Source organism: Melozone crissalis, unplaced genomic scaffold (genome assembly GCF_028551555.1).
Source record: "Melozone crissalis strain CALT ecotype California unplaced genomic scaffold, PUWL_Pcris_2 ptg000042l_1, whole genome shotgun sequence".
NCBI classification, from domain to species: domain Eukaryota; kingdom Metazoa; phylum Chordata; class Aves; order Passeriformes; family Passerellidae; genus Melozone; species Melozone crissalis.
In genome coordinates this window covers 54,614,944-54,637,685 of record NW_026535820.1, presented here as the reverse complement: position 1 = coordinate 54,637,685, position 22,742 = coordinate 54,614,944, and the positions used below count along the sequence as shown (strand labels likewise).

The 22,742-nt window shown below is 45.9% G+C and overlaps 2 protein-coding genes across 3 annotated transcripts; both read right to left on the bottom strand.

Moving 5' to 3' along the window:
* Positions 1-4,849: 4,849 nt before the first annotated feature.
* Positions 4,850-11,896, bottom strand: LOC128942453 (ribosyldihydronicotinamide dehydrogenase [quinone]-like). 2 transcript variants are annotated; one of them, XM_054284943.1, is made up of 7 exons: positions 11,813-11,896; positions 11,420-11,472; positions 9,853-10,017; positions 8,843-8,973; positions 7,236-7,349; positions 6,751-6,852; positions 4,850-5,565 (listed from the first exon to the last, which is right to left on the bottom strand). In XM_054284943.1, the coding sequence occupies exons 2-7, from the start codon at positions 11,424-11,426 to the stop codon at positions 5,392-5,394; spliced, it is 693 nt and encodes a 230-aa protein (XP_054140918.1). In that variant the 5' UTR covers positions 11,427-11,472; positions 11,813-11,896; the 3' UTR covers positions 4,850-5,391. The 2 variants fall into 2 exon arrangements, with proteins under 2 accessions (XP_054140918.1, XP_054140919.1); XM_054284944.1 differs by having other exon boundaries at positions 11,420-11,479; positions 11,813-11,881.
* A 4,531-nt stretch (positions 11,897-16,427) lies between these two features.
* Positions 16,428-22,400, bottom strand: LOC128942618 (ribosyldihydronicotinamide dehydrogenase [quinone]-like). Its single transcript, XM_054285184.1, has 6 exons — positions 22,390-22,400; positions 21,156-21,320; positions 20,146-20,276; positions 19,072-19,185; positions 17,646-17,738; positions 16,428-16,759 (listed from the first exon to the last, which is right to left on the bottom strand). Exons 1-6 carry the CDS (start codon positions 22,394-22,396, stop codon positions 16,586-16,588), a joined length of 684 nt encoding a protein of 227 aa, XP_054141159.1. The 5' UTR covers positions 22,397-22,400; the 3' UTR covers positions 16,428-16,585.
* Between the last annotated feature and the right edge of the window lie 342 nt (positions 22,401-22,742).

Genomic DNA, 22,742 nt, shown 5'->3' with positions numbered 1-22,742 from the left:
GACACCGAGCCACCTCACCTCGGAACCCGTCAGTATCCCCGGATCCCACCGCGGCGACGCCTTCGCACCCCCTTGGCGGGGTTGCCGCCGTGGTTTCGGTTTCGGTACAGCAGCGCGGCCCTTCCAGCTGCTCCCGCTCCGGGCTCCTGCCCTACCGCGCTCTGGCCTCGGAGGCCCCGACAGCTTCCCGGGGCGCCGCTGGCAGTGGGGCTTGCCCCCTAAGGCACCTAAAGTAATGCCTCGGTCCCGGGGAGGCGGAGCGAGGGAGGCGGCTTGGAAGCTTCTGAGAGGCGCGGGGACCGCCCAGTCAGTGACTGAGTCATCGCCCGAGCTCTACGAGCACTGCCATCGCTGCCGGCAGAGAATCTGTCACTGGGCACCACGATCGTGGCCACGCCGTGACTTTGTCACCTGTCGAGCTCTATGGGAACTACGATCGGTGCAACACCCTGGCCCTGGCACCTGTCGAGTGTCTGGGCACTGCAATCTCTGCCACAAAATGGCTCTGTCGTCTGTCGACCCCTTTGGGCACTGCGATCGGTGGCACACGGTGACTGTGGCACTAGCTCGAGCCTCTATGCATTCAGATCCGTGGCACACCCTGACTCTGCACTGCCCCAGCCCCCTGGACACACCTTGACTCTGTCACTGCCCCCGCAATCTGAGCACTGCAGTCGATACCACACGGTGGTCCTGTCGCTGCTTTCTGGGCGCTGAGATCGGTGCCACATCGTGGCTCTGTCGCTGCCTGTACTCCAAGGAGCTTCTCCCCCTCTAGCGCCCCTGACTTACCGTGTTCTGGCCTCTGGGAACCCTGCCGCTTCCCCGGGCGCCGCTGGCAGTGGGGCTCGCCCCCACCGCGCCACCACTTAAATAATCTCTCAGTCCGGAGCGGGAGGCGGAGCAAAAGAGGCAGCTCGGAAGGCTAGAAGCAGCACCCAGTGGCCGAGTGCTCTCGGAGCACTGCGATCGGTGCCACCAAAGAATCTGTCACTCCTGAGCTCTGTGAGCACTGCGATCGGTGCCACATTGTGCCTTGGTCACTGTCTGAACTCTCTGGGAACTACCATCGGAGCCACACGGTGAATGTGGCACTGCTCGAGCTCTCTATGCAATAGAATCGTTGCCAGATGAGGACTCTGTCGGTGCCCCAGCCCTCTGGGCACTGAAACTGGTGCCACACGGTGGTTCGATCACTGCCTCAGCTCTCTGGCCACTATGCTAATTCCCAGAGAAGTGACTTTGTCGCTTCCTGAGCTCTCTGGGCGCTCCAGTTGCTCCCAACTGTGGTCCTCTCGTTGCCACAGTGCCTCTCTTCGAGCACTACGATTGGTGTCACACCTTCACTCTGCTACTGCTCCATCTCTTTGGGGGCTGCAAACAGTGCCACACTGTAACTCTGTCACCTGTCGAGCTATCTGGGCAGTCTGATCTGTGCCACACGGTGACTCTGTCACTTAAGATCCCTGGACACTATGATCTGTGCCACATGGGGACTCTGTCACTGCTCCAGCCCTCTGGGCACTGCGATCAGTGCCGGTAGAGAATCTGTCACTCCTGAGCTCTGTGAGCACTGCAAACGGTGCCACACGATGGTTCCATCACTGCCTCAGCTCTCAGAGCACTACGACCTGTGTCACACCCTGACTTTGCCGCTGCTCCATCTCTTTGGGGGCTGCAATAGATGCCACACTGTAACTCTGTCACCTGTCTGAGCTCTCCAAGAACTACGATCAGTGCCACACTGCGGCTCTGTCACTGCTTGAGCTCTCTGGGTAATACTATCGGAGCCACACGGTGACTGTGGCACTGCTCGAGCTCTCTATGCAATAGGATTGGTGCCAGATGTTGACTCTGTCACTGCCTCAGCTCACTTACTATAATTCCCAAGAAGGGGTTTTGTCATTTCCTGAGCTCTCTGAGCACTCCAGTCGTTCCTACACTGTGGCCCCGTCACTGCCTCAGCTCTCTGGCCATTATGAGCCTTGAAAACCTGGTAATGTTATTAAGACTGAGAGCAGCTTGGGAGTTCAAGGCATGTTGGAAATGCCTTTGTCTGTGGAAGATTTGGAGCCGGATATCTGGGGATTTTTTTATTCAGGAAGGCCTGAAGTAGGCTTTTGTTTGTCAACAGAGTTACTATCACGTGTAACAGTCCTGGGACAGTTGCAGGAATACATAACCAAAAGAATTACCATAAGCCAAGTAGTTCAGCCTCCTCTGGATGTCAGGTGTGTAGTTGATACAGGTTCTTTACATAAGGGCCATTGCTTTGCCATTCATCTGTGAAAAGGATGGTGATGATGAGTGTCTAATGTCTTTACTGTGATCTTTCCCATTCTGGAGAACTGTTGCATTCCCTATGGTGCTTTCAAGCGGCAATGACAGAAGAGCAGTGGCATATCAATGAGGTAGGGCAGTAGCAGCCCACAATTATGTCTTTAATTTCTTCCTCTACCGGTCAGCAATGCAGTATGGGCGCTCCTAAACCACCCATCTACCCTCATCTGCTCTTCCAGGGATGGCACTGTCTGCTTTGTGCCTCGTGCTGGCCCACACGTGCCAGCCGGGAGCAGGGGCTCCTCCCTTCCCGCCTTCTGGAAGGTGTCCCATGGGAAAGACAGGCGGATCACAGAAGGATGTGGGCGGCTGTGGGTTTGCAGAGATAGGACAGCCTTGGTGATCACTTCCAAGATGAAGTTTTCTCTCTGAGCATCAAAACTGCCCTATGATGGACAAACTGAATAAACATCTCGTTTCTAAGATTTTGCAATAAAAAAAAGGAAAAAGAAGAAAAATAGAAGTTGACAGTGGAACGAGTGGAACTGATGCAGGACCAGCACATTCCTGTTTTCCACTCATTCTGGATCAGCTGGGATTGAGAGAACAGGAGTTGAATGCTCTGACAGCTCCTGATGCAAGGGCTGATCCCACTTACTGTAAAGAGGAGACTCGGGGCCAAATGCTGAATTGTGACACTGAGTTCACTGTAGTTTAAATGCAGCGATTTTGTGTCCATCCACACTGTGAGGTATCACAAGGAGAGCATTATTGAATCTGCATTCTAGAGAGACTGGGACAGTCACCAGGTAAATAAAGCAAATGCAAATACAGATGTGCTATCTCTGGTGGGCCAATTGTTCAGTTTTGGTCTTCTGCAAACCCAAACATTACAGCAATCTTTTGATAACACTTGACCTCTGAGGGGTTTTTTCCTTTCTTTGGTTGGTTGGTTCGTCTCGTTTGGTTCTTCTGCTGTTTAGTTTTGCATTGTGTATGGGGCCAAAGGTGTGGTCTAAAGGCAGGAAGAGAGATGGCTGAATTTATAAGAATTGCTTGGTTAAAAATGTGTCAGTCTCATTCTGTGGTGATTTGCCAATAAGCACGACACAAAGAAAGAAACTGTAATTTATTTGTATGTATGCTTAGAGGTCAGTCTTGCCAGTTATGACATTCATTTATTAAATGAATAGCAAAAATAAACTGATCCAGAAATGCAATCTGAATTTACAGAGAAATGTCTTAATTCTTATTGAGGAGAAGGAAAGATTATCTTGAAATTGACAAAAATATTGGTACATTTTTAGTGCTTTTCTCCATAATGAATTGATCTGAGCAGAAGTCTTCAATTTTAGCATTAATGAGAATTTAATAAGCCTGTTAGTTTTCTTTTAATTGTAACTGAACTTGCATTAATCTCAACCATTTACATACTTTGTACTAAAAATCTCAGCCATCTTAATAAAATTTAGTGCTACCATATGTGTGGGAGCTGGCATGTGTCTGCCACATAGTGTCAAGCACAGTATCCTCAAAATACAGGTCAGTCTGGCATTCTTCATCTAATAGTTAACCCCACTAAGCTCTGCAATTGATCTAAAGCAGTAATGTTGGTTTCACATTGGAACTTCTGCTTTTACCTCAATTTCCTTCTTTCCTGAATAGTCTGCTAATTGAACAAAGTGAGAAGGATGATTTCCCTTCTATGCAATTTTAAAATTTGTCCTCAGATTTGTCTCAGTAACTTTGTTGTTCTCCTTAAGTTTTTAAGGTGTGAATCTGCTTTCCCCACAACTTAGATGAGTAACACTTTCTTCCTTATTTCCTTTCACTTTCCTTTTCCTATAACAGAGCTGTTCAGCCGAAGCAAATTTCCTGCTTCTGCAACCTAAAGACTTTGGCTCACATGCCCCACAGCAGACATCTGCAACAGCTTGGGGCAGCTCTGCTTCCTGGGAAATGTCTCTGCTGGATGTGGCCCTTCGCTTCATATGGGAGCAAACAGGAACACTGACCCTTTCCCTGTGTGGCATTTCCCAGTCTGGTGTATCAGCTTACACTGAGCCTCCAGAACCTCAGCATGTTTATTATCCAATTAGTCCCCAGGGAAGTGTAAGGCTGGGGTGTGACAAGACTGCCACAAAGCAGGTATGGCAGATGCACAGAGGCCTAGGTGTCATTTGACAGTGACTCAGGGGACGAGCTATCATAGAGGCCACATTCTTTTAATATCAAAGTGCAAAGGCAGCATTTAGGTGAGCTGGTCAGAACAAGAAATTCAGTAGCTAAGTGAGACCCCCCCCCACCCCTCCTTGCCATATGCACAAACAGGTTAACAACTCTAAAGCACAAAAATAATCCTGCTACAGTTCCAGGTAAAAATCCTGGCTATTAAGAGCCAGACAATTCATTTGTCACATAGATCCTGACCCACAGACAGACAGCTGCAGTCTCCAAAGGAAGGCAATTCATGCACATATCACTACATTCATATTTAATTTTTCCCTTTTCTGGTATCTGTCCTAGCTTTAATATTGCTATATAGATAGGATCTGGAGAAGCTTAGATTGGATCTGGAGAAGCCTAGGGCTGCCCACAAGGCTTTCCAGCTGTTAAAGACACTTTGCAATGGTACATCCTTTTGCAACACTACTCATGGTTTTGTTGCTCCAAGGCACAAGTGTAGCGCTACCACAATCCATCTTGGGCTTTTAAAGGTTGAGTATGGACACCATATTCCCTGGCAAAGAAAAAAAAAAGTGGCAACTGGTACAAAAAGTGTTAAAATAAACTTGGCCACATACTGTTTCACAAGCAGCAATGGTACAATCTGCCATGAAATATCATATGTGTTATCAAGCACGGGAAGCAGGATGACACAATTTATGTGAACAAGGAGAACAACATAAAGAGTTTTGCACCCATCCTTGAAGGGAATCTCTTGGGAATCAGTGAAGATAAATGCCATGTTGTCAGTTAAACTGCTAGATGTAGTATTCAAAATTCTTAAAATATATTTGAATTAGGAGATTAGTGTTCAGGTATTTAGATAGAGCATCAAAAAGAATGGGGAAAAAGAAAATCTTCTCTCTGTAGTCTTGCCCCTGACCATTACTTGAAATACCACTCAGGAGAGCAGTCTATGGGCTCTTCCTTCCAAAGAGTCTTCAGGCGCTGGCTCCAGGCAGCCAGCATCTCCTTCCTCTTCTCCTCAGAGACATTCTCTGGAGCATAACAGATGTGAGGTTCAAGGACTTTGACACCACAGAAGTGCATGATTCCATGCTGGATGCAAAAAAAAAAAAAAAAAAAAAAAAGAAAAAAAGAAATGCCTCAGGAAATATTTCAATATTTCCTCTTACTTTCATTTGAAGAAAATGCAAGATTCAAGTCTGTTCTGTTTCTTTGACCCAATTATCAGTCAGGTTCTCTAAACCTGTGCATTTATCAGGAAAAGGAAACTAAATTGCAGAAGTTCACTACTTACCCAGGCAGTCACTACTGAAGGCATACAGCAGAATGGCATACAAGATACTGAAAGGTAAGGGCAACTTCATTTATTCTGCTCTGGAGAATTTATTTTTAACTGCTGTTAATGCCACAGAATTAGGGATTCTGTCCTCTTTGGCAGCTGTTGACTGTTCACTTTGCAAGGATCACAGGAGGCCAAAAGTTCATTGTTCAGTTTGAAACTCCTCAGATGGGTGCCTAACTGCAGTGTTCCACATCTACTTCTAAGATGGGATTGTTTTAGCCTTTTGCCTCTGGCTCAGCCAAAGGTTCCTGTGGGAAGGCTAGTGCCTGTGGAATCAGCTCAACTTGCCATTTTCCCTTGTTGTGTTTCTGAATTTAGAGTGGTGTTTCACGTTTTTGCCATGTCGACCTGCGAGCTCTGCAGTTGGACCGCTCCACAGGAGCAGGCAGTTGTTAACTGCACAGGGAGGAGACCATGGAATTTTAGATCATCTCCTGTATTGTATCAAGAAGAAGCTGGATAAACATGCCTTACTACCTGTATTTCCAAACCATGCTGGGTACTTCTGTAAAAAGAGTAGCAATTGAAAGAGGAATGCTAACTTTCGTGTGTTGACTGATACTGCCAGGGTAATGTGTGGCTCCCCTCCTACCCTGCATCCTACATGAATTGGGAAACCACGGGAAACAGAAATCCTGCAAGGCTGAGCTCAAGGAAACCCTGTAACAGCAGGGAAACTGAAAAGGCTGGCAGTGTTAAGCTTTCTCTACATTTTAATCTGGAGGAAGGGGGTACAAAACAATTTTAAAACTCAGTAGACTTGTAAAGTAGTCCCAGGATTTTAGGTAACAGTCTACAATCTGCAGATCATTGGAACCGACAACTTGATTAAAAATTATTATATTTCATTTAAAAACCCCAATAAAACAATTGTTAAAAATAGATGGAAAAATACAAAATTATGAAGACAACAACCAAATGTTCATACATTATACCTGCATGGGCCACAGGACATAGCGAACATCACCACCGATACCTTCTTTTGAATACATCTCTTGGCCTCCTCCCGTGGTGAACGAAAAGAGGGATAATTTGCCCTAGAATTAGGAAAGTAGTGGTTAATTAAGACATATTTAAAGAAAAGTGCCTGAACGGTGCAAGAGGTATTCAGGTAAACCTGGACAGCATGGATTTCTAGGGGAGAGGGTGACTTCTTCTTTCCCAGACCTTACATGAAGTGGCAGTTCTGAGGCTAAGATTGATGCCATACAATTAGACAGTGGACTGTGTGTCTTTGGGAAGAGATAGGTTAAGGAAAAGGAATTATGTGTCTGACACCCTTGTGTGAAGCAGGGCTGATACATTACTTCAACATAGTGGAAAGTGAGAGCTCCGAACAACTACAATGGAAAAGAATGAACAAGCCCCCATAGAACATGGTGCAAGCCCTGGCCTTAATAAAACAATTCCAAAAACATACCTGGAGCAAGCCACCATCATAAACCTTTGACAAATCGTAAGCAAAGCCTTGGACCAAGACTCTGTCCATCCAGCCCTTCAGGATTGCAGGCATGTTGAACCAAAACAAGGGAAACTAGGCAAAGAGAAAATTACCTGTTAGCACAGAGAGTCTGGGCCACCCTTAGGCCTGGTTTACAGGACTGATCCTGTCCTCTGAACCTGCTCAGATCCTGCGTGTACCTTCTCCAGCTCTCTGTCAGTAGAGGCTGTAACTGTGCCTGGCAAAAGAAGCTGAAGTGCTTTCTGTTTGTGGTAACCTCAGGGCCAGACCTGAGCATCTACAGCACACCAACACTGTGGTGCATGTGAGGGCTTCCATCCAGAATAAAGTTGGAATAGGATGAAGTAGGAGGGTGCCTTTGAATTCAGAGTGTACAGAATCATGTCTCCTATGGCTGAAATGCAAAAGAATCAAAAATCTTAATAGCTGGACTGACATCTGGTGATCAGCTCTGATCTGACAGTCTGGTGACAAAGGCCAGGGGATCATAGGAAAGACTTCTTTTCAAACCCTGCTGACATCATAACCCCAAATCCAATACTGAGAAGAAAAAGACTTCTTTAAGATATGGACCTTTGATTTCTAGATTTTCCAGTTAGCCCATGGGATTGCATCCAAAGCTGTCATATCCATGCATGAATGGGCTCTTTCTTATACTTGGCTGCATCACTACCTCTAAACCTTTGTACACACTGCACACAGAGGAAGAAATTCTATAAACATGTAACGACATGTGGCTTAGTGGTGAAATGGTGAAAACAAAATGGAAACTAGGCAAACACCACAGTAACTACAAGTGGTGAGTTTAGTCTGTAGCAAATTTTGAATTCCTTCATGATGTCCTCAAGAGGCTTTTTAAATTTCTTTTTTATTTTCTCCACCAGAACACACTCAACTCTTCACAGCATTTTACACATGGAAAGTAGAAAGCAACCACTTCCTTCGGGGGATGTCTTATGGTTTTTATCTGGGAAGTGATAGTCAGAAAATGACAATGACTTACAGTGAAATACTTAATTGAGATTTGGCCCCATCCTAAATTCAATCAAACCTTGTAGAGAAGAACATATAAAGAGATGTCTAAGGCCAACAGGGACACAAAGAAATGTAAGGCTACTACTTCCCTTCACAGTTCTTTGGGATTTCTAGACACTGGGAACAGAGCTGGCATAGTGGAGAATGGACATGGGCTGTAAAGCTCTGTTATCAATTGCCAGTAGTGCTTCTGCAAACCAGCAACAAATGAGAACAGTCTACTTGGGAAAACCCAATTCCCTGACTTCACTGGCTACTCCCAGCTCCTTGACCAGGAAATAATCCTTCCCCTGCTTTCTGCCAGCCTGCTGACATCCATGGTCACATATGTCTTTGTGCATCCATCGGGAAGTTTGGCCCAGTGTTGGGGAGCTCCTGTCCTTGCTGTTGTTTCAACCTGCATCATTGTGCTACTCAATTACTGGATTTGCTGTGATAATGACCCAGCTAATTGTACTACTGATCTGTAGTTTTTACTGTGCCATTACCTAAAGTCAGCATCACAACTGAATTCTGTTTAAAATAATGACCTGGAAAATCAGCAGGTCTGCTTCCTGCACTTTCTTCTGCTCTTCAACCAGGTCTTTGGACAAAGCTCCTCTCTTGTAAGCTTCCCAGGTTTCCACACCATAATTGAAGGCTTCTGAGTTGTGCAGGTGACCTGCAGGTAGAAATGAACAGTCATTCCTTGCCCCTGTGCAGTATCAGTGCCAGATAAGAGGTGAGTGCAGGTTGCCATTCACAGTTCTGAACTGGGTTACTGCTTTCCATTTTTCCTACGTTCTTGTCTTTGCTGGATATTCAGCACCATCCCAGGTGATGGTCACTTGATTTTAAAAAGGAGAGGAGTGTAGGGTCTCAGAGTTCTGAAACTTCACCTTCCTGCAGCAACACAGGAGGTGCAATATGAGGACCTAAGCTCGCCTCAGGCCTCTGGGCATGCAGGTGGAAGATTTAAGAGATTGTTGTGAATTGTTCTGCCTCTGCCTTAGGGCTTCCTGAGGCCATCCTGCACTTGTAAGCACTATGGAGCTGTTTTCCAGCCTCTAAAACTGGGAAATTCATCAAGGGATGGGCAACCAGTACTGGCCAGCTTTACTGACTCCATGAGCAGATCATCAGTCTCCAGCAGAAGACAGGGGCAGTTGTAGCCTCGTGAACTCAACTCTAGCAAGCCCCAGTGAGGTATCTGAAGGCATTTCCTCTCCATGAGAAATGGACTTTAGAGGCTGATTATGGACACGTGCAAATGTGTTTCTTCCTCTCACTAGTCTCACTGTTATACAAAGGTCATGTTCAGGAGTGGCCTTGTAAAAATGCAGATGTCCGGTCATGAATAAGTTTCTGATTAATGAAAAAGGTTTCTCATTAATCTCTTGATGATCTGAGGGCTGGAGCACCTCTCCTATCAAGACAGACTGAGAGTTGGGGTTCTTCAGCATGGAGAAGATTTCAGGAGACTTTTTTCAGCCTTCTGATACCTGACAGGGGCCTTACAAGTCACTGTTTTTTGAGAGAGGCATATTTTGGCTGGGCTTACCAACAATGTCGTTCCTTGTTGCTCTGGGCTCAAACTGCATGGCGTACAAATCCGACACGGTGACGCTGCAGCCCTGCTTGGTCAGCTCTTCCACAGCAATCTTCAGCAAAGATCCATTGAAGGACTTGGGCTCTTGGTGTGCATAGACTATCAGGACTTTTTTCCCTGGAGGCAGAAAGAAAACCAGGAGACCATTTGGAATGTAGCAGGCAGGTGCAGAACAGTTGGTAGAGTTGGGGTTCGTTCCTGGCTCTTTCTGTAGTGTCTTTTCCCAAGGACACAGAAGCAGTGAAAGCAGAGTGGCAGTGGCAGCATTTGACTGCTGCTCAGCAGCACTGAGTGACTCCTGAGGCACTGATTGCTGCCTGTGCCCAGCCCAGCAGTTCTGTGCTACACTGGGCTTTCCTAGGCGGAACTCAGTGGACAGAGGGGCTGTTCCATAGCAGGTCACACTGCCCTGCATCAGCAAAACCCAGTCCCTTCTCTTGAGACAACATTTCTGTTGGTCTGATTCCACTACCACCCAAAAAATAGTGCTAGGTAGATTGCCCAAAAGGGTCAAGGAAACAACTTCTTAGAGGTCAGAACACCTTCCTATCGCAGTGATGGATCCCCTCCTGCTCTTTCATTTCTGTGCTGTGCAAGTTACAACACTGGGGTAGACATTAAAGATGCTCCTGTCCCACTTCAGCACAATCACAGTAACTTCTGTAGAGAGCAACAGGTTTTTATATTCTCAGAGAATAGATTGCCATGTGTATCTCAAACTGTTGTCAAAGTGGATTCAAGGTAAGCTAAGCGGCCAAGCAGGTGTGCAGGGATGGAATATCTTGGAGGCATGTAACAAGGCTCTGCTCAAAGAGCTCCATGGTGTGCTCAAAGTTTTATTGAACATAGGCCCTACAATTTTAATAATTCTCTTAAAATCACTCATCAGTGAAACAAAAGAAAGATTCTGTATGGGGTTGTTGTTGTTTATAGATAACCAGAGAGGGAAATTTACAGGGACTATTGAAAATGACAGGCTGTGCAAAACATGCAGTTCCTGCTTCCTGACTGCCAAGACAAAAACTCAGACATCTCCTGAACTCAGTTTCTCTGCAGCACAGCTTCTGGATGTGGGTACACAGTGTCCATGAAACAAGAGCTATGCAAAAAAGACTATTAAAACTTGCAGGTCAAATGCTATCAGAAATTCAACGTGTCTATAAACCCTTGAAATCCCTGCTCCATACTGTATTCTGGAAATTTCAGTAGCAGTTACAACTTTGCTGTTCCTGCCAGATCTCAACAAATGGAGCTCACTGACTGGACATTATCACATACTCCAAAAGGTGCTAAGGTTGATTCTGCAAAAATGCTGATTTGTTTCCATTTCGGTGGAGCTGGAGGCACTTGGGCACAGGGTCTGGAGAGACCGGAGTTTTCCAAGGCATCACTTACTGAGGTAATTCCAGTCGTTTGGAAAAGTAAGACCTTAGTGTCCCAAAGGCCCAGAGGCCTCATCCCTGAGGTGCCCAGCGGCCACCCTGGAGCCAGCAGGGTTTTCACTCGCGTTTGCTCTTACCTGCCATTGCTGGGGAGCGCTGGGGAGCTTCACTCTTGATAATCGGGTACTGCCTGAGAACTGAAGTGAGAGATTTGCTGGTGAGAAACATCAGCACCAGGAGCGGGGAGAATCGCTGTTTCAGCGGGAACTCAGGGCACTCAGCACAGCCGGGCACTGGCCGAGCGCGGCCCGCCGGAGCGGGAGAGAAGCCCTCGGCTCCCGGCCCGGGCCCTGGAGCAGGAATTCTCCTCCGGCCGCCGGATCGGCGCTTGGCGGCGGAGGCACGGCCGCCTCGGCCCGGGGCTGCGCCGGGTGCTTGGCACCGCTCCCGGTCCCGTGCCGCCCTCTGGAAAGCGGCTTCGGAGCAGCCCCCGGAGTTCCGAAGCCCAGCGCAAACCGGGCTGCCCTTACCTGCTGCCGGGGCCCGGAGCACATCTGTGAGGGCTGAGAGCGGCCCTTCCCGGCGGCCCCGCTGCCCGCCCTTCCCGGGGCAGCGCCAGCGCGGGGCGGGATCGGGACCGGCGCCGCCCGCGTCTCCCGCTCCGCTCGAGGCCGCGCTCGGCCGGGAGCGCGCCCCCGCCGCTGTGACAGCGTGGGACACCTGCATCATCTCTGGATATTATTTTTATTCTGGGTTTCTGCTCTTCTCCAAGTACAGAGCTCGTCCTTCATTTCTGCCAGCAATGCAGTATGGGCGCTCCTAAACCACCCATCTACCCTCATCTGCTCTTCCAGGGATGGCACTGTCTGCTTTGTGCCTCGTGCTGGCCCACACGTGCCAGCCGGGAGCAGGGTCTCCTCCCTTCCCGCCTTCTGGAAGGTGTCCCATGGGAAAGACAGGCGGATCACAGAAGGATGCGGGCGGCTGTGGGTTTGCAGAGATAGGACAGCCTTGGTGATCACTTCCAAGATGAAGTTTTCTCTCTGAGTATCAAAACTGCCCTATGATGGACAAACTGAATAAACAGCTTTATCCCAAGACCTTGGGGAAAAAAAACCAAAACAACTGAGTGCAGTCGTTTCCCCTGGACAAAGTTGACAGTGGAACGAGTGGAACTGATGCAGGACCAGTACATTCCTGTTTTCCACTCATTCTGGATCAGCTGGGATTGAGAGAACAGGAGTTGAATGCTCTGACAGCTCCTGATGCAAGGGCTGATCCCGCTTACTGTAAAGAGGAGACTCAGAACCAAATACTGAATTGCGACGCTGAGCTCACTGTAGTTTAAATGCAGCGATTTTGTGTCCATCCACACTGTGAGGTGTCACAAGGAGAGCATTATTGAATCTGCATTCTAGAGAGACTGGGACAGTCACCAGGTAAATAAAGGAAATGCAAATACAGGTATGGAATCTCTGGTGGGCCAATTGTTTGGTTTCAATCTTCTCCTGCAATCCAAAACATTATAGGAAACTTTTGATAGCATTTGACTGCTGAGATTTGTTTAGGTTTGGTTTTTCTAATTTATAGCTTTGCATTATTTATGGGGCTGAAGGCTGGAAGAGAGATGGCTGAATTTATAAGAATTGCTTGGTTCAAAAGGTATACGTCTCATTCAGTGTGGTTTTGCCAGCATGTACTAGGCAAAGTGAGGGAGATATTGCCATCTATTTGCATGTGCTTCAAGGTCACATCTTGGACATATAGCTGATTTTTTTTGCCAGCAGGATGAAAACTGCTGTGTGTGAAATTTGCAGGTTTCGTTGCACTATTGGAAAAATTGTATGGTCTGATGAATAAAAAGCAACAAATCTCCACGGTGCTATACCAAGGCTACCTGGAGTGCTTACCTCATTCCTTAATCTTAACTAAAAAGTAAGCTTGTGCCAGAATGGGAATGTGTCATTGTATCTGTTTTCCTGGTATTAACTTTATGGGCTGTACAGTAGTAGTAAACTTTGCCAACAAAGGTTTAATTATTAAGTCTCCTTCCTCTCCTCTTGTAATTTGCTATCAGGTATCTCTTTAGAGACTTTTCCCTCTCCGTTTCTCTGATGCATTTCAAGTTCTGTAGGGACCTGAGCATAATCATTCTCTGGCTGTCCCTGGCTTAACACTCTGCTGGGCCCAGCAAGGATAAGCATTCTCTGACACAGGAGGTTTCCAGCTCTGGAAATGACTCAATGCTGGAATATTAATTCCGGGCTCTATACCCTGTCCAGAACTCTGAGGAGGGGGATGATTTGTGGGCAAAACTCCAAGAAAATACTTGTCTATAATCTTTCTGTAAAGTGCCTTTTAATATAACAGCAAAGCATTATCTGGTCTGGTTGATCCCCCTGCTGTCCAAAAGCCATGAATATTATGCTGTAGAGCTGATTTTAGAGAAAGAAGCTGCGATCTTAGTTAATTTTGCATCATCTGTGCACCAAAACTCATATTTCTCTAAACCCTCAGAGGGCTTAGGTGGGTGAAACTGCAGTACCTAACAGAGCAGATGCTTGTGGAGAAGGGCTGCATCCCCCTGGCGAGTATGAATGCAGAATGGGAGGCTCCCAGGGCCTTTGGAACCACTGTGGTTGGTGACTGGCTGCAGCCACAACTTTTCACTGCAGTTAAGTTCAAAAGAGCACTCCCTGACATTTCCCATGGATGCTGAGCTGTGGCCTAGCAAGAGATGGCAGAAATATAAGGGTGTATGCATAGAGTACATTGAGAGGATTTAATTTCCTCTTGGATTCTTGTGGAGGGATAGAATATAGGAAAATAGTGCATAAGGTAGTCTCACACCGAAGGAGTTGCAGCTGCACTAATTACCAAGGATTAGGAACAGGCCTGCCCTTAGTAGGCCACAGCTGTGTCCAATAAGAAGATGAGTGCGTCAAAAGAGAGTTGGAGTTTGTTGGTTGTGCTGTGAGGAGAGTTGGAGTTTGTTTGCTGTGCTGTGAAGAAGAAGGAGTCAGTGCTGCAAGGAGCTGCCCATGAGAGATCTCCAAGAAGGTATGGGTCTTTGCAATAAGATAACAACAGATTCCTATTGAATTCCATTGAAGAACCACCTTTGATCTGTATGTTTCGCTGGTGTGTGATTGTATTTGCAGTTTTGGCAATCTGTTATGTGGACAAGATGGTTGGGTCTTGGTTTATTTTCTCTGTTGGATGCCAATAGAATGCTTCCTCATTTCATCAAGGGCAATGCAGAGAAAGCTATGGGGTATTTTGGCTCCACAGTCCTAGGGAAGAAGCTGGTCTTTTGTCTCCTTCCTGAGTTTTTCAAACATATCAGACTTCCTGTGTATTCAAGCTGCATGAAACTGAGCATTGTAATACTCCTAGAATGATGAGACAGTTATCCAGCACTGACTTGAGTGTAGCGTCAGCTTAAATTCTTTGCACCTTTTCTGTAGAATATAGCCTCTTTGGGCTTTAAGATATCCAATAACACAGTAGGATTTTTCTTTAAAAAAATAAAAAGAAAGAAAATAATACTTGCATTGTGCATGGTATTAGTTATTGGCTGTTTCTCTCTTCAGCACAAATTTTTGATGAATAGTTTATTACAAACTATATTCCTCTGCAAGCAGGCAGTTCACCTTAGTGGTGCTGCTTCAGGAACACAATATTAAATGACAGAATGAACTACACCTGGCTTTAAATGTCAGTTTTTTTGAAACCTGAATTGAAGGCACCTTGCACTGCAAGACATCAGTCTTGGTTTCTGTAGGCTATGAGGCTTCTTGGTAACATAGTTCCAATGGGTATTTGTTTGTTTTCCTCTGTTGTTCTGCAATTGCAAGCATGTTTGACCTGCCACTTCAGAACACCAAATAAAAGAAATACTATCGTGATTTCCAGAAAAAAGCGTCACAGGAAAAGATCAGACCACTGCCTGGATATCTGTGGAAGAGCAGGACCCCCAGCAACAAAAAACGAATCCCTGGACTAAATGTGGAAAAGCATATTCCTTTACAGCCCTTTCCCCAGCCTGAAGTGCAGCTACAAGTTACTCACCCAATTCTAGTTCCATTCTCATGCAATCAATGCTGGTTTGGCAGGGTGGCATTTGACTTTTAGCATAATGTGAGTTAGAAGGACAATTATTCTTTAGTTCAAAATGGCTGTAACATTTCCACTGCCTCTTCTTTTCTCTCTCCTTACTAACCACAGATGAGTGTCTGTTGGTTTTCTGTGCAGCAAAACTCTGCTGAGTTTTGGAAAGGCGTGTGTCAGAACACATGTGCAGCCCAGCACAATGCCCTGCAGAGCACACACTGCAGGAACATCAGGACAAGGGCAAGAACCCTTGGCTCACCACCCACTGTCACTGCACAATTGATGGCTTCCAAAGCGTTGCAACAGCAGCACCCTTGTGGAACCTGAAAACTTTGGCTCACATGCCCAACATGCAGACATCTGTAACAGTGTGGGGCAGCTCTGCTTCCTGGGAAGTGTCTCTGCTGGAGATGTTTGTGGCCCTTCACTTCATATGAGAACAAGCTGGAACACATGATTGGTGTGAAAAGGCAGGGAAAAAAAAGTATTCCATTTTGTCTCTACAAAGGGTAATCAAAATAGAGAAGTCCCTTTGATTTTAGGAAGCTGCATACTTTACAAATGGAAGTTGTAGTCTACCAAGGAAGACAATTCATGCACGTACCAATATATGAAATCTGCTTTTTTCCCCCTTTTCTGGTATCTGTTATGGCTTTAACATTGATTTGTAAATATGTCTAAAAGCCTAGGCCTGCACACAAGACTTTCCAGCTGTTTAAGACACTTTACAACACTACATCCTTTTGCAACACTATTCATGGTCTGGTTTTGTTGCTCCAAGGTGCAAGAGTGGAACTCTCACAACCAATGGCAATTGGCTTTCAAATGACAAGTTGGGTATGGGCCAGATATTCCCTGGCAAAGGGAAAAAAAGTGTTAAACTTTGCCGTGTACTGTACTGTTTCACAAGCAGCAATGATATAATATGCCATGAAATATCATGTGTTATCAACCACAAGGAGGCAGAATGACACCATTTATGTGAGCAAGGAGAACAACACAAAGAGGTTTGAACTCATCCTTGAAGGGAATCACTGAAGATAAATATCATGTTGTCAGTTAAACTGCTAGATGTAGTATTCAAAATTCTTAAAATATATTGGAATTAGGAGATTTGTGTTCAGGTATTTAGAGCATCAAAAAGAATGGAGAAAAAGAAAATCTTCTCTCTGTAGTCTTGCCCCTGATCATTACTTGAAATACCACTCAGGAGAGCAGTCTATGGGCTCTTCCTTCCAAAGAGTCTTCAGGCGCTGGCTCCAGGCAGCCAGCATCTCCTTCCTCTTCTCCTCAGAGACATTCTCTGGAGCATAACAGATGTGAGGTTCAAGGACTTTGACACCACAGAAGTGCATGATTCCATGCTGGATAAAAAACCAAACAAACAAAAAGAAATGCCTCAGGAAATGTTTCTTCTTACTTTCATTTGAAGATCATGGAAGATTCAAGTCTGTTCTGTTCCTTTGACCCAATATCAGTCAGGTTCTCTAAACCTATGCGTTTATCAGGAGAAGGGAGGTAAATTGCTGTTAAGCACATAGGTCTGTCCTCTGTCGATGCTGTATGCTGTTCAATTTGCAAGGATAAGGGACAGTCTAAAGTTCATTGTTTGGTTTGAACCTCCTCAGATTGTTCCTGAACTGCTGTGTGTTTCACATCTACTTCTATGTTGGTTTCTTGGATTTTTTTTTTGTTGTTGTTTGGTTTGTTTTGATTTTAAACTTTTATCTCTGGCTTAGCCATATGATCCCACATGAAGGCCAGTGCCTGTGGAAGTTCAGCTTGCCATTTTCTCTCTGTGTGTTTCTGAATTCAGAGTTGTTTCATGTTTTTGCCACATTTACTTGTGAGCTGTGCAGCTGAACAGCTCCTCAGGGGTGAGGAGCTGGTAACTGCAGTGGGGAGGAGATCATGGCATCCTTCACAAATTGGGTAACCATGGGGAAGAGAAATCCTGCATGCTAGGGCTAAAGGAAATCCTGTAACAGCAGAGACACTGGAAAAGCTGACAGCAAAAGCTTTACGCAGATTGCAAACTGGAGGAAGGGGGACAAAACAACTTTAAAACTCTGGACTTTTGAAGTAATCTCAAGATTTTAGATCCCAGTTTATAACCTGCAGATGCTTGGAACAGGCAACTTAATTATTTCTTATTATGTTTTGTATAAAATAATCACTAAAACAATTGTTTATAAATAGCTGGAATAGTAAAATTAAAGCCAACAGTAACCAATAATTCATATATTGTACCTGCATGGGCCATAGGAGATAGCGAATATCACCCCTGATTGCATACTTCTCTTTGCTTCCTCCCGTAGTGAAAGAAAACAAGGATAATTTGTCCTAGAATTAGGAAAGTGGTGCTTGAGTTAGACATGTTTAAAGAAGAGTGGCTATATCGTTACCAAGATATTTGGGGGAACCTGGACAGCATGAATTTCTAGAGGAGGGGTGTCCATTTCCTTCCCAGATGTGCCAAGGACTGGCAGTTCTGTCATACAATTACATCAATGGACTGAGTGTCAGGGCTTTGGTCAGAGATGGGTTAAAAAGAAAGCCAATTATGTGTCTGACACCCTTGTGTGGAGGAGGGCTCATCCTTTTTCTTCCTTATGCAACATTTGGAAAACTATACCTGGAAAGCCCTCTGTTACTGTGAAAATCTCTATTCCTGGTCTTTCTCACTGCAGAAATTCTTTTGCTAAAGTCTCCCTTCAAACTTGGGCTTGTTTAACCACCCTGTTTCTTCTGCTCCTGTGAGAAGAAGGTATTACCCATGTGCTCAGCTTCTCTCATCTCAGCTTTAGCTTCTGTAATCAAGCTAACGTTTTTCCAGTGCAGTATCCCAAATGTCCTGAGCCTGTCCTCCATCTGAAGCTGTGATCTTGGGGATTATGCCTATTTCTGTCCGTGAGGCAGCCATTTTTGAAGTTTAAAGAAACTGAAATGTTTGAAAATGTTAAGAACATCAGAACTAAAGAGATTAACATGCAGTGAAATATGTGTGAAACTAATATTGATTGCTTTTTGATGCTGCATTTGTTACCAAATAAGATCTGTCAGAGATAGTGGGCCAGAATTTTCCAGAGATATTCCCAGTGCTTTGGGGAATCAAAAATGCATGATTTGACACCTAGAGATACTGCTCTTGCCAAATTAGTAGCTACAGAGAGGAAAAGGGTCAAAGTAGCTAGTTGTGACAGAGGCTCATACTCTGAGTATTTCAGATCTTTGATTAAGTTTTATAGTTCAACTCCAACCTTTGACATCTAAAACCAGAACAGGACTTTGACACCTAGTGTATCAGTCATTACAGATAAGAAGAGTCCTATAGTGGTGGGAAGAGAGTAATTGTTGGAAATGAACTATTTTAAAATTTTTGCAAGCTGTATGCTACCACAGTACACTCTGATACTCCTAAGAAATGATAAACCCCACACAGCAGGCCAATAAAGATCTCTAGGAGATCGCATAAATATTTAGGAAATGCTGCAGTCTCCTTATTTTCTTACCTTCCAGAGAGTGTGAAGAACCCAGAAAATAACATGTTACCAAACCAGTATGTCAGAGCAGTGAAAAGTCAGAGCTCTAAGCAACTACAATGGAAAAGAATGAACAAGCCCCCATAGAACATGGTGCAAGCCCTGACCTTAATAAAACAATTCCAAAAACATACCTGGAGCAAGCCACCATCATAAACCTTTGACAAATCGTAAGCAAAGCCTTGGACCAAGACTCTGTCCATCCAGCCCTTCAGGATTGCAGGCATGTTGAACCAAAACAAGGGAAACTAGGCAAAGAGAAAATTACCTGGTTAGCACAGAGAGTCTGGGCCACCCTTAGGCCTGGTTTACAGGACTGATCCTGTCCTCTGAACCTGCTCAGATCCTGCGTGTACCTTCTCCAGCTCTCTGTCAGTAGAGGCTGTAACTGTGCCTGGCAAAAGAAGCTGAAGTGCTTTCTGTTTGTGGTAACCTCAGGGCCAGACCTGAGCATCTACAGCACACCAACACTGTGGTGCATGTGAGGGCTTCCATCCAGAATAAAGTTGGAATAGGATGAAGTAGGAGGGTGCCTTTGAATTCAGATTTAAGAGTGTACAGAATCATGTCTCCTATGGCTGAAATGCAAAAGAATCAAAAATCCTATTAGCTGGACTGACATCTGGTGATCAGCTCTGATCTGACAGTCTGGTGACAAAGGCCAGGGGATCATAGGAGGGACTTGTTTTCAAACCCTGCTGACATTATGCCACCAAGCCATATCTAAGGCCAACAGGGACACAAAGAAATGTAAGGCTACTACTTCCCTTCACAGTTCTTTGGGATTTCTAGACACTGGGAACAGAGCTGGCATAGTGGAGAATGGACATGGGCTGTAAAGCTCTGTTATCAATTGCCAGTAGTGCTTCTGCAAACCAGCAACAAATGAGAACAGTCTACTTGGGAAAACCCAATTCCCTGACTTCACTGGCTACTCCCAGCTCCTTGACCAGGAAATAATCCTTCCCCTGCTTTCTGCCAGCCTGCTGACATCCATGGTCACATATGTCTTTGTGCATCCATCGGGAAGTTTGGCCCAGTGTTGGGGAGCTCCTGTCCTTGCTGTTGTTTCAACCTGCATCATTGTGCTACTCAATTACTGGATTTGCTGTGATAATGACCCAGCTAATTGTACTACTGATCTGTAGTTTTTACTGTGCCATTACCTAAAGTCAGCATCACAACTGAATTCTGTTTAAAATAATGACCTGGAAAATCAGCAGGTCTGCTTCCTGCACTTTCTTCTGCTCTTCAACCAGGTCTTTGGACAAAGCTCCTCTCTTGTAAGCTTCCCAGGTTTCCACACCATAATTGAAGGCTTCTGAGTTGTGCAGGTGACCTGCAGGTAGAAATGAACAGTCATTCCTTGCCCCTGTGCAGTATCAGTGCCAGATAAGAGGTGAGTGCAGGTTGCCATTCACAGTTCTGAACTGGGTTACTGCTTTCCATTTTTCCTACATTCTTGTCTTTGCTGGATATTCAGCACCATCCCAGGTGATGGTCACTTGATTTTAAAAAGGAGAGGAGTGTAGGGTCTCAGAGTTCTGAAACTTCACCTTCCTGCAGCAACACAGGAGGTGCAATATGAGGACCTAAGCTCGCCTCAGGCCTCTGGGCATGCAGGTGGAAGATTTAAGAGATTGTTGTGAATTGTTCTGCCTCTGCCTTAGGGCTTCCTGAGGCCATCCTGCACTTGTAAGCACTATGGAGCTGTTTTCCAGCCTCTAAAACTGGGAAATTCATCAAGGGATGGGCAACCAGTACTGGCCAGCTTTACTGACTCCATGAGCAGATCATCAGTCTCCAGCAGAACACAGGGGCAGTTGTAGCCTCGTGAACTCAACTCTAGCAAGCCCCAGCGAGGTATCTGAAGGCATTTCCTCTCCATGAGAAATGGACTTTAGAGGCTGACTATGGACACGTGCTAATGTGTTTCTTCCTCTCACTAGTCTCACTGTGATACAAAGGTCATGTTCAGGAGTGGCCTTGTAAAAATGCAGATGTCCGGTCATGAATAAGTTTCTTATTAATGAAAAAGGTTTCTCATTAATCTCTTGATGATCTGAGGGCTGGAGCACCTCTCCTATCAAGACAGACTGAGAGTTGGGGTTCTTCAGCATGGAGAAGATTTCAGGAGACTTTTTTCAGCCTTCTGATACCTGACAGGGGCCTTACAAGTCTCTGTTTTCTGAGAGAGGCATATTTTGGCTGGGCTTACCAACAATGTCGTTCCTTGTTGCTCTGGGCTCAAACTGCATGGCGTACAAATCCGACACGGTGACACTGCAGCCCTGCTTGGTCAGCTCTTCCACAGCAATCTTCAGCAAAGATCCATTGAAGGACTTGGGCTCTTGGTGTGCATAGACTATCAGGACTTTTTTCCCTGGAGGCAGAAAGAAAACCAGGAGACCATTTGGAATGTAGCAGGCAGGTGCAGAACAGTTGGTAGAGTTGGGGTTCGTTCCTGGCTCTTTCTGTAGTGTCTTTTCCCAAGGACACAGAAGCAGTGAAAGCAGAGTGGCAGTGGCAGCATTTGACTGCTGCTCAGCAGCACTGAGTGACTCCTGAGGCACTGATTGCTGCCTGTGCCCAGCCCAGCAGTTCTGTGCTACACTGGGCTTTCCTAGGTGGAACTCAGTGGACAGAGGGGCTGTTCCATAGCAGGTCACACTGCCCTACATCCGCAAAACACTGTCCCTCCTATTGAGTCAACAAGAAAATACTTTCTATGCTGTAGCAGTTGTTTATAGTTAACCATAGGGCAAAATTTATAGGAATTATTGAACACAACAGGGTCTGCAAAACATGCGGCTCCTGTTTCCTGACTGCCAAGGCAAAAATTCAGGCATCTCCTGATGTCAGTTTCTGTGGTTTACAGGTTCAGCCTGGAGCTACACCTGCCAAGTGACAGGCAAGTTTACCGTGTCACGGAAAACTAGTAGCAACTGAACTGCATATTTAATGAAACAACAGGTCATTTTCAACGTAAATTACAAGGGGCAATTATTTCATAAGGGTACACAGTGTTCATGAAACACAAGCTATGCAAAAAAAGACAATTTAAACTTGTGGGTCAAATGCTATCACAAATTCAACCTGTCTGCAAACTTTTAAAACCCTTGTCTATATGTTATTCTGGAATATAAGGAGCAGTTACCTCTTTGCTGTTCCTATCAGCTCCCAGCAAACAGGGAGTGCCTGGAGATGGACAAGCTCCTCAAAGTGCTAAGTTTGATTCTGCAAAGCTGCCAGATTTCTTCCCTTTTGGTAGAGCTCAGGGTGCTTAGGCAGAGTGTTTAGAGAGAGTGGAGTTTTCCACGGCATTGCTTACTGCAGGTAATTTCAGTCGTCTGGAACTCAGTGTCCCAACTAAACACGGCTGGGGCACCATCCCTGAGGTGCCCAGCGGCCACCCTGGAGCCAGCAGCATTTTCATCCGGATTTGCTCTTACCTGCCATTGCTGGGGAGCTTCAGTCTTGATAATCGGGTACTGCCTGAGAACTGAAGTGAGAGATTTGCTGGTGAGAAACATCAGGATCAGGTGCGAGAGGAATCGCTGGGTTTCTCCCGCCGCTCCCGGTCCCGTGCCGCCCTCTGGAAAGCGGCTCCAGAACGGCCCCAGCGCCCGCCCGGCTGCCCTTACCTGCTCCTCGGGGCTCGGAGCACACCTGCTGCAGGGCTGGGAGCGGCCCTTCATAAAATCACTGAAGATCCGGAGCTGGAAGGCACCCACAAGGATCACCGAGTCCAACTCTTCCCGGCGGCCCGGCCCTAGGGCAGCGCCAGCGCGGGGCGGGATCGGGA